The 12,224-nt window shown below is 35.7% G+C and overlaps 1 protein-coding gene across 1 annotated transcript; it reads left to right on the plus strand.

Moving 5' to 3' along the window:
• The first annotated feature begins 379 nt into the window (after positions 1-379).
• LOC115227960 (IQ and ubiquitin-like domain-containing protein) lies at positions 380-6,568 on the plus strand. The gene is given in 8 exon segments (XM_036498788.1): positions 380-620; positions 1,735-1,767; positions 3,842-4,005; positions 5,066-5,276; positions 5,324-5,502; positions 5,534-5,701; positions 5,704-5,901; positions 6,195-6,568. Coding segments are annotated over 8 exon segments (1,401 nt in total). The 3' UTR covers positions 6,402-6,568.
• Positions 6,569-12,224: the final 5,656 nt, after the last annotated feature.

The raw sequence follows: 12,224 nt of genomic DNA on the forward strand, positions 1-12,224 counted from the left end.
CCCGTTTAACGAATGACCATCCTTGGGATTGAATTAGAATAGCAATAAGCTTATACGAGCCAAAATTCGGAATAATCGGAAGAGAATTATAATGCCAAAAAATTCATTAACTTTTAATTATAAAATAAAAATTTTGTAATTAAAATTTATAAATCAATCGCCAAAAATCGCAATATGGAAAGTAGCTTGCCGGTAAAAAAGGTTGGCCATCCCTACCGTATCAGAATGAATTTTTGTTTTATTGAAAGACACTATTTTTTGTCACTTCTGAGTCATAATAAAAAGTGAAATATATTTCAAAAAATAACTCGTTATACTAATAAAAGAACGAATGATCAGCACGAAAATTTTAAAATAATTTTATATTCTTGTGGGACCAATGTTAACTCGTTTTCCTCGTTTTTCGGTTCTTTCGAGAGCACCCATAATCATCGATCCTTCAAAATTAGACAGAGAAGAACAAAAACATAAGGAATCCAGAGAAAGACGAATGGCAGAAAGCAATGCGAGTTTTGCCGATCCATTCAACCTAAAACTGGCGGCTCTTTGGCCAAACATGAAGAACAAGTCCTACCGTCAGGCCTCACTCACAGATTCCATAATCTACATCGACAGCGAAGGTATCCCACTTCCCTGAGCAAAAAGAATTTGAGAACACATACATGGGCAAGCCAGTCTGGAACTATTACCGCAGAAATGACCCCACACGGAAATTGCCGAGAAGGGCCTGCAGTGTATTATTCACTGAGTGCATCGTTTAGTACAAAGAAAAATACACCACGTGCTATCCCTGTCCTATTTGCCGAGATGAGAGACTTCTGGTTCATCACGAGGTTAGGAGCGCACTTGTTTTGTAGAATTGGAGACTTTTGGAACATTTTGTCGATTTCAACACATGCAAATTATTTTCTATCCGTAAAGTCGGTTTTGTTTTTTTGAGCACGTTTAGGGCTGTGTGTAAAACAGTACAAACAAGTCGAGGTACATTTCGCTAAGGCACAAGATTCCGGGGTTATTCCCGTGGATATTCCATTCGTTTATTACCCCAGTAGTTACTATTTTTAGAGTTTTTTTCATTTTTTGGTCTCGATTTAGTCCCTTTACTATTTTATTATTTAATAATAAATAAATTAAAAAGACAATATATATTTGAATATATTTTTTAATGCGTGACTCTGTGCGTAGTCTGCCATCTGCGTATATTTTATAATATTTTAATCGCATTAGAACACTCAAAATTCCATTCGAAAATGCTGAATATGCAGCAATTGCCTACAACAGTCTTTTGGTAGATAAGGAGCCGAAACGATCAGGGTCTGTCAAAACGTTGAGAATTGAAGAGAATATTTTAATATTGTAAAATTATTATAAACTATCGACTTAGCGAAATTAGATCAAACGATCTCCACTCACAGAGACTCTCCCTGAACTCTCTAATTGAGCATATTGATATTGTCAGTAAGACTATTGACAAATTTAGTACTTAAATACGTTCTTATTTTTTTTATTTATTGTCATTATTTATTCAGAAGGTCATTGGTTCGAATCCCAAGTTCATTTTTAGAAATATTTAGAGAATACTAATAATTATATCAAAGGAAGGTTTATTAGGTGGAGTGTAGTCTACTTTTTAGTTCTAGTTGCCATAATGATAGTCATTTAGACATTATTATTAGCTGTGTTAATGTTATTTTGAGTCAATTTATTAAAGTTTTCTTCTTCAATTTGTTTCAGTTTGGAATTTAAGGCATAGATCTACCGAAATGGGTAATTTGTATTATTAACCATGTCTCGCTGTTTACTTGTTAATTTTCTCATTTCTTTTTTAGATTGTTTGTTCATTTCCTCATTCGTCATTCTTTGATCTATTTAAATAAAAGTGATTTCTATAGTAACTATAATTTGATTATGATTGATACAATATTTCTTTTGAAGTTCAGTTATATATCAAATGAATGAATTTGTTCTTATAAGTCTGCTTTCGCCGTCTTCAATATTATATTCTTCGGATTTAAACGAATATCAAACGTATTATTTTCTAACGACTTAAATTGTTCGGAATGCAATTTGTTAGAAATACTGCAAATGACGTAGTCATTTTTGAATTTAAATTTGATAATATTTCAAAAAAATTAGACACATAACGATCGTTCAATGATTGCAGTTTAGGATGCCCTCCCAGTTTCACGGATTGCGAAACAGTTGGCACGGATTACGGCAATGGTTGGTATTCATTGGTATCCTGGTGCTAACGCTGGCACAGGAACATCAACCTATTAAAAAAAGTCTGTGGAAGTTCTGAATCCAAGAATCATTGAAAAAAATTTATGTGAATTAGTTAATAATTTGAAAACTTCTATTGGATGGATAACCATTGGAGATACACTCCAAAAGGTTGAAGGACTATTCGTAGATCGTTAAGAATTTTATGAAAGGAAATGAAAATCCAATTCTTATTGGAGACTGCAATGCCACACATTTTAAATATGGATGCGTGAAATCTAATCGAGATAAAAAATGTTTACTTGAAATAAAGGAATCTTCGAACTTTCAAATTTTCACTTCTGAAGAGCTTAACCATTTTCAGCAACAAATTGGTGATAGATTAGGATTGTTTATTGTTGGCAATTAGGATTGTTTATCTTCCACAAACGATGAAATTACAAATTGGATCAATTTTCGTTGAGCATGTATTTATTGGTTATAATATCAACAACATTGATTGGAATCACTTTAATTTTTATGTGGCAATGAAATTGGCAAATGCTCGAAAATTAAAAATATAAAATCGTGATAAGATCAATGATCTGGATGAAAGAATAAGAAAAGTTATTACAAATTATTTGGAGAATTATGGAAACAAGAGGTTTCTCTTCTCATAAAAAATCGATTGATAAATGAAGAGCAATCTAAACTTTTTCGTAAAAAAATCTTGAACATAGTAAAGGAGAACTCTAAACTCTCTCATAAAATCCGAATTTTTGGAAACTTTTCTTAAAGATGAGTTTCGATAAAAAAAAAGAGATAAAACTCAGGTCAAATGAAAACAATCTAATTCCGAATGGTGAAGTACCTGAGAAGTTAAGAGAACAGCTAGCTCGGATTCAAGAGGTGGACCCTTTGTCGGTGATTTCACGGACTATACAAAATGGTATGTGTCTTTAGAAAACGCCATCGCTTACAGAGGAACCATTATGTGGAGCAATTTCTATGGAAGAAATCATGTTAGCAATAAATGGATGTAAAAATAAATCTCCCGGTTTGGATTACATACCGATGATTATCTTCAAAAAGGCGGAAACGCCTTTATTATATGAATTATAGAAATTATTTAATTCTTCGTGGAGTACCGGGCATGTTCCCGAAACGTGGAAGAGGACAATTGTTCGGATGATCTCAAAGAAGCGCAAGCCGAGTTCGGATCCTGCTGAATTACAGGCCAATTAGCCTCATATGCGCAATCTCCAAAATCATGGAAAAATTATTTTTAACAGACTATCAACTTATATCGAGGATAATCAATACCTTTTGCAAGAGCAATGGGGTTTTTGGCGTGGCAGGGGCGCTGGAAATTGCTTTTCGCTAATAAAGGAGGCTATTTATACTGCACAAAGAAAAAAAGAATATCTTACTGCCAGATTTCTAGACATATCAAAAGCGTTTGATAGTGTCTGGCATGCCGGTTTATTACAAACTTTACACAATTTCAATATCAAAAAGACGGCCTTAGTTTGGATGAAGAGTTTCCTCTCGAAAAAAATCTCGCTTATGAGAGGAGTTCCACAGGGATCTGTCATCAGTCCACTTTTATTTAATTGTGTCGTGTGCGACATTCCTAAAGTGGATCATCCTAACATGGAGATGATCATTTGTGCAGATGATATTTTACTTATGGATCTTTCCATGAGCAAATCAATATTATGGAAAAGAACTCTTGGTCATATTGAAGATGGTTTAAAGATAAAGGCTTGTCTCTATCTTTTGAAAAAGTACTGTCCTGGATTGGTAAGAGTAGAAGGATACGTGATTTTTGTATTGATACTTGAGTAATAAAATCTGAGAAAAATCTAAAATATTTCGGAATAGTTGTAGATGAATCTGGATCTTTTAATAATCATATAATCAGCAGAACCATTGCTGATCTATGGATTACGGGAATGTTTCAAAAGCAGCGAGGGAACGAAACACATAAAGCTTTTGGATGAAATACGGAGATTTTTAATTAAATTGGCGTATAGTTTGGATTTAAAATTCAAATTAATCACAAAGTTGAAGGGATCTTACGATCCATTAATAAATTATTGCATCACATAAGTAAATAGTGATGCATGGGGTAATTTTCCTTTTAGTTAAAGGAACATATGATGTCTCGTTTCAGTTTGCCCCAATCAGCAAAAACAAACTCGGTTCTTTCTCCTTGGCTTTGTTTTGATTCTTGCATTTTCTCTTTTAGTTAGTTAATGACGAGTTTGTAATCTAGAAAATAAACCTTTCTGTTCTGTTTTAAATAATCAAGGGAAAGATTTTTTAAAAAATGCATAAATTATTTGTTTATTTTTTATTTTTTCTATCAAATAAAGGTTTCCAAGTAAACCAAATTCTGTCGAAATCGTACTGCCCATTAAAAATTGATTTATAAAATATGTCAAACATGGCTACAGAAACCGATAGCTTATTAGATAAAAATAACCAAAGTATAATACATCAACTTAATATAAAGTCAGCCAAATAAAGGGCACACTCACGGGCTATATTAACAAGCACACAGGAGTCAAGTATTACAACTCAGGGACCCAGTCAGACCCTAAGCCAATTCCACCTCACCCCGTCGACAGATTTCCTCAGGATTCCCAGACCTTCGAAATTAAAAATGAGTAGGCTGAATGACAACAAATTGGTTAGTGCTGTACAAACTCTGAACGATGCATCCACTCAAATGGACGGACTGGGCGTTTACACGAGCAAACGAAATTGCCATTTTCTGATACCCAAAACGTACATGAGTTATGAAGAGATCACTCGCATGAGGATATCCGCTGTTTCTTTAGAGAAGTTAAGTTGACAGGCAATCACCATACAAAAATATGTACGTCGGTGGCTCGCTGCGGCCTACGTTGAGGATTTACGAAGAAAAAGAAAGGAAAAATTACTTTGGGAAGAGGAAATTGAAAAGAAAATTGTTTTCGAACGAGACCAAAAAATTTGTAAAGACTACGAGCGTAGAATAAATCCAAAAACCAAAGAAGACTTTGATCTTTTATACAATCTATTAGAAAGTATGATTTTTTTATTAATTAAATAATATTTATTAATTTAAATTTAGAATGGAAGGCCGAACAAATAAAATTAATTACCGATCAAATCCCCGACATTGTAGATAGAAAAGCACATCTTTATGAACTGAATCTTCAACATGTTTCTCTCATCCAATCCATCGATCGGAGGCGTGTCGCTGTACTACAAGAACAGAAAGAATCAAACTTACAAAAACTATTTAACAAAGTATTCCACTCAAGGTTAATCAAGACAGGCAGCCGAACCCCTAAAATGGAAGATCACTTCTGGTGGTGTGTGCCACGTGGACAACGCTTACACAATTCGAGCGCGGGAACTAAATAATATATACTCGTCCCTAAATTTGCATTATCTGACCACCGATGAACGCTTGGACATTTTGTTGACTCTGAAGAACACTGTCTCAGTATATTTGTTTATATTACTTGGGAATATAACTCAAAACTTGGACGGGAAATCTGCAATTTGGCAGACCGAGAAGCATCGTTGTTGCTCAGAGAAGTAGAGGTGAGCAAACTAGGAGGGCTCAGACTGCGTCTGTCCAACCTCTTTGCTCGATTTTTGGAGAATCCCCTGTTTAATCCCAGAATCTCCGAGTTTACCAAAGTATAGTGTTCCCTACTATATGTAAGCACTACCACGAAGATACATATTTCGCTAAAAATTTATTTTGTTGTTGTAATTGCGGGAAATATGGAGGTTCCCGTGAGTTTGTCATCTCAAACCGCTCGCTATCCATAAACAAGTGCATAAACTGTGATCGCACGGACAACCAGGCACGCAAGAGGGCATATTTCCACCATTTCCGTGTCATGTTAAACGAATTAAAGGCTGAGGAACAACAGTACGATGACGATTCGAGAATTGTGCATATTATTAAGGTTAATCTTTTAATATAATTAGAGGAACCCGACTTTCGGCATTTGATCTACAACATTTGGCAATCTCGGAGTTTTTTTAGCAGTCACAAAGACATATTTGATCTGTGCTGTATTCGCTGGAATAAGAACATGGAATGGTCCCCCTGGAACTGCTTGGTTGTGACCAAACATGAGGCGGTTTCTCATTACAGGGTCACAGACATTGACCAGGTTGTCTCAAATTGACAAATTGTAGACTTATTCCCCAAACATCATCAATACTGTAAGACAGAAACACATTCTGGGAATGCATTATTTTAAAAATTTGCCAAAAATTGGAAAGCGTTTGGACCGTTCTAACGAAATTGTCAATGCTGTGTTGACAATCGGAGGAATGAGTTTAGGGACTCAGACTTAACTAATACTATCACATTAATCATTAAAAATTAAACATTTAATAGCAGCTCGTTCAAGTCTACTTCAGATGGGAATGCACTTGAAAAAAACACTTATAAAATGTTTATTTCACTGCAACATACGCTGTCCATAAAACAGTTTATTACTACGACATAATTCGTGTTTCAGCGAGACTTATTACGAAAGATATCTTAGGGTTAAAATAGAAATATGCCAAGAATTTAACGTATTTGAACATACGTCTACTTTATTATTTATTTTATTAATACATCAAGACCACGGTAAAAACCGCGCAAACGTCACGTCATCCCGATGCACTCAACCAAGGGCCTCATCCTCCCTCGGTGATCTTCCCACGAGCCCCCACAAAATCGCACCGAGCGGCGGGCCGCATTTGTCGGGGTATTTGCAAACAGACTGAGGTTCAGCTTGATCAGGTCTTTCAGGGGAGCCGGACCGGAGCATTTGTTATCGTGCGACCAACGTTCGGTTAATCTGTGGGCCCTTTGTTGGACCTCCTCAATTCGCCTCCTGTTGGACCACGATAACCGCGGACCCTATGATTTTCAGGCGTAGGAAATGGACGGTTCAAAGTATTGACAGTAAATATTCGCCAATACCGAGTGGGAACCATTTTTCCATCAACCGGATAGACTTCTGAGCACGTCCATTTTTTTTCTCACATTTACGAAGGAGGTTGTCTGCGTGCTGGGAGAAGCAGAGGTGCATGTCAAGGGTTACTTCTAGAACCGTCTGACTTTTGTAGAAGGGTACAGACACATTGTTCAGCTTCAAGTCGACTGAAGTCCTTCCCAATCTTTTGTCGGATGTGAAAATTGTGATAAAGTTAAAGTTGTACAGATTGCAATTCTTTAGTTTTGAGTTCAATATCTCTTGGAACAATGGCCAGTTCGCCGCACTGTAATTGTATAGAAATTGTATTAGACAATACAATTGCCGGACTTAAAAATGATTAGAATTATTTATAATAAGATTTTAATAAGCTTGGCTCTCTATTAACCAATGACCTACTCCCACTGGGCTCAGGCACACTCATCCTAATACAAAAAGCCAACAAAACCTCCGTCCTGTAATACTACTAAACACTCTGAGAAACCTTTTCACACTCGTTGCACTCGGTCGCATAACCCGAACTGTTAATGAATATCTCTCCCCCAGTCACAGCGGATTCAGGACTGGAAGATCCACAGCTGATATAGTCTGGAATCAAATGGCGCTGCGCTGTCCAGCAAAAATTCAAGAAAGCTACGGCTATCCTTGATATCGATATGTCATAGGCTTTTGACTGTGTCCGTCGTGACCTACTGATCGGGGTTCTGGAAAGCTTCCTAGAGGTGGATGAAGTGAGAATGATACGGTTACTACTTACTAAGACAGAACTTTCTGTTCGTATTGGGTCAGTCTCCTCCAGGCGGTTCAAAACGAATGTCGGCACACCTCAAGAGGATTCTTTCTCCCCCCTGCTATTTGTAATCTATCTGGAAGCCGCCTTGAGAGATTTGAGAACTTTCTATAATGATTCTATCACCGAAATTGTATATGCCGACGATGTGGACAATAGATGATCTAATTCATCTACTAAACAATTTCTCACGGGTGCTTAACAAATGGTTTTCGATAATTAACACTTCCAAAAAAGAATTGACGGAGATAAAACGAATGGACATCAGAATTGGTAACGTCAACAAACTCGGCTCTTTACTTGGAGACAGTGAAGACATTTCTTGCAGAAAGATGCTTGCTACCGCAGCTCTGAACAGAATACGTAAAAATAGCTCCAAGCTTGGCCGATAAATCGGGCCCTCAGATCAAGGCTTTATAATGCATTCGTAAAGCCTGTTCTACATTATACAACTCGTCAACATGGGGGATCTCGGACACTGAACTGAAGACTATAGATCTTTTCACCGTAAACAACTACGTCTCTTACACGGAATACAGTGGCTATCAAAAATTAACAATCTATCTCTGTATAGACATTACGATGCTACGCCGTTGTCTCAAGAAATCGTTGGAGCCCGGTCGAAATTATTTGGTTATACTTTGCGAATGGACCCCAGAGCTCCGGCCAATCGCACATTGGACAATTATTTCTCCAAACATGGAGATAAATATTGTGGAAGACCTAGATTCACTCTTCCGGCAGTTCTGGAAAGGGATCTTAGACTTCATAGCAAAAGTTTCAAAAACTGGGACGACCTAGAATCTTTGCGGGATTTCGCCCGCAACAAAGGGGCATGGACGAGGATGGTCCAGAAAATTATTTCGCTTGTGACACGTGTGGGATTATAACTTTGTTTATGTTCCTACGAAATGTGTTATAATAATGGCTCTCTATCAGAAGACGCTGAAGATGTACTAAGGAGAAAAACACTGGGAGATGCGACACTAATTAAACTGCTTTACAACGCGTTTGTGAACCCGATCCTACAGTACAACGAGGGACATGGAGAAGGCAACTATTAAAACTAAATACGTTTCATAAAAGGCAACTAAGAAGCTTATATTGAATGAAGTAGTCACAAAGAATATCAATCACGGATATTTACAATAGACTTATGTGCTCCTACATCGGCTGGGATGTGATAGATGCCCCGTGGAGACTATTTGAGCATGTACTAAGAATGAACCCAGATGAACCCACTAACAAAGCGATGGAAGATTACTTTGACAGTTGCGACAAACCCTTCCGCGGACAATCTGAATTGACATTACCGACTGCCTTAAACAAAGACCTAAATCAAGTGAGGAAAATCTAAAAACAGGGGGACGACCTGGACGAATTGAAATCACTCGCATTTGAAAGAGGAAGATGGAAAAACTAACCATAAATATTGTTTCTTTGAGTCTCGTCCAAGTGCTGTATTAAGAATACATTTTAATTGAATTACTTTGTGAAGATAGGTTAAGTTATCCAATTAAGTCGTTATCCGATCTTTGGAGATCTCATAAAACAATTTTCTTCATTCATCCTGTTCATTCGGAATTTCGAGAAGCTTTGATAAAGACAATCCCGTGACGTCTTCTATCATTGATAGCCATCGAGTTTTCGGTCGGCCTGGATTTCTCTTCCCAGTAATATTGCTCAGTATAATAATTCTTTCCAATAAACCAGAACGGGCGACATGCCAAAAAAACGCCAATCTGTGTTTTAGGATTTTACCTTCAATCAAAATGGCTGTATCCAAACGGTGAGTATATCGATGTTGGTTATTTTGAACGTCCAAAGAATTCTCAGTAAACTCCTCCAGCACCAAAGTTCAAAAGCATCAATTTTTTTATCTATCCGTTTTTTCAGTATCCATGTTTCAGCGCCGTATATAAAAACCGGAAACACAATCGAATTGACCAGTCTTCGTTTGATTCTTAAGCAAATATCTCTGCTTTTCCTTATAATGTTCATTTTCAGGAAAGCACTTCGTTCCATGGGAATTTGCTACTTGATTTCCAAACCTAGGTCACCATTTTGATTAATTAAGAATCCAGAAAGACAACATTATTGTAACTCTTTATTTTCTCATTCCAATTTTTAGCTCAATTCCATTATTAACAGTCGTTTGTTTTGGCCAGTAACGTTGTATCGTCGACATAACGAAAATTATTGACGTCCCTGTCTGCAATTTTGATCCCGACATTCGATACAGTATCCAATTCAAACATGATCATTTCGGCTTAAATATTAAATATGATGAGAGATAATAAGAAAAATTACCCCTTTACTAATTGTGAACCATTCGGTATCTCCTTACACTGTTCTAACAGTAGCTCCTTTGTTCTTAAAAATATATTTGATAAGCAATATTAGATGGCATTGAATCCAAATTCTTTTAACGCGGACCACAACATGTCATGTATAACGGAATCAAAAGCTTTCCGAGAAAGCATGTGAATACACTTTTTTGGGATTCATGGGATTTTTCTATAATCGATCGGAAATTTTCTATATGATCAAATGTATTTCGTCTCTTCCTGAATTCTGTTTGGACACCCGGTAAAGCCATTTCGGCATTTGGCATTAGCAAGGCCGAAATAAATTTTTTACACGATATTTCTAATACATACAAGCTTTCAACATGAAACTAATGTTATAAAGAGACACATTTGACAGTGGGAAACACTGAACATTTTTCTTTTTTAAAAAGTGTAATTTTGAATTGTTATAAGGAGAAATAACAGGATTTCTTCTACAATTTGAGACACTTTTTAAAATGATTAATTTGAAATATGAGTCAGATCTGAAAAAAGATTTATGGTAAGCTTAGACAGCTTTTATAAATTTCTCTTTCCGAAGTATCCCAACTTAATACCCTTAGCTGCAAAGATTTTGTCAATTTTTGGAGCACATATTTATGTGAACAACTTTTTTCTTTAATAAACATAAACAAAATAAGATTTCGATCGAGGCTCACCTACACTCATCTAATTGAGATTCTAAGATTGATTATAGCTACAAAAGCACAAACCGAGATGAACAGATTCTGCTAAAACTTTCAGAAGATTTCATATTTTAACGTCTCCAGATCCGAACTACTATTCACTACATGAAAGTGATTGCTTGGAGTTATTTTTTGTCTCTGCTTCGCTAATCCAATATCGTGAAACCTCCAATCGTAAGGATAACATTAAAAATGACCATATACACTAAGCCTAAAAAACCGTTTTTATAAATACGACATATTTGGCAAAAATAGCCGAAATTTTTCGTTGTCAATATTGAAAGGAATTCTTAAATTTACCCTAAATTATATTATTTTGTATTGTGTTATATATCTAAATTAAAAATGTTATTCACACGGTCAAGTCAAAGGATATGTCTACATAATTACCATCTCGATAAATAACATCCATGCTGATTGGTCTAGATCAGGGGTGGCCAACCTTTTTCACCGGCGAGCTACTTTTCATTTTGCGATTTTTTGGAGATCGACTTATATATTTTAATATCAAAAATTTTATTTTACAATTAAAAATTAATGCGATTTTTGGCATTGTAATTCACTTGCGATTATTTCAAATTCTGGCTCGTATAAGCTTATTGCTATTCTCATGCAATCCCCAAGATGGTCATCCGTTAAACGTGTCCTGTATTGAGATTTTATCATTTTCATACTTGAAAATGATGTTTCGGATAAATATGTGCTTCCAAAGCATGAAAGAATTCGTTGATACGAATCAATCAAAATTGGATATTTTTCCTGAGACATAAATTTCCACATGTTGACATTTGAATGTAATTTTAAAGTGATGTCATTTTTTAGATTTATAATTTCTATTTGACTGTTTCTTCGATCAACGTCAAAAATCTTGCTAAATTCTTCTGAAATATTTTCGATGTCTACATCCATGAACGGAGAAACAAAGAAACTGCATAATATAGTAATTCTTGAAATCGCTAAATCTGTTATTAAACTCGTTCATTATTTTTTCTAGTACCATAGCAAATTCATTGACATAATGATTTTTATTCACAAGTTGTTTTGTGAATTCATCTTCAATGTTAGGAAAATGGGTAAAATTTTCTCTTTCTGATTTGAGATATCCATAATTCCAACTTCATTATGAAAGCATTTATTGAACTGATCATATCGATAATATATCTATTCTTTCCCTGTAATTCTAAATTGAGTTCAT

This window comes from Octopus sinensis, unplaced genomic scaffold (genome assembly GCF_006345805.1).
Source record: "Octopus sinensis unplaced genomic scaffold, ASM634580v1 Contig08738, whole genome shotgun sequence".
NCBI classification, from domain to species: Eukaryota; Metazoa; Mollusca; class Cephalopoda; order Octopoda; family Octopodidae; genus Octopus; species Octopus sinensis.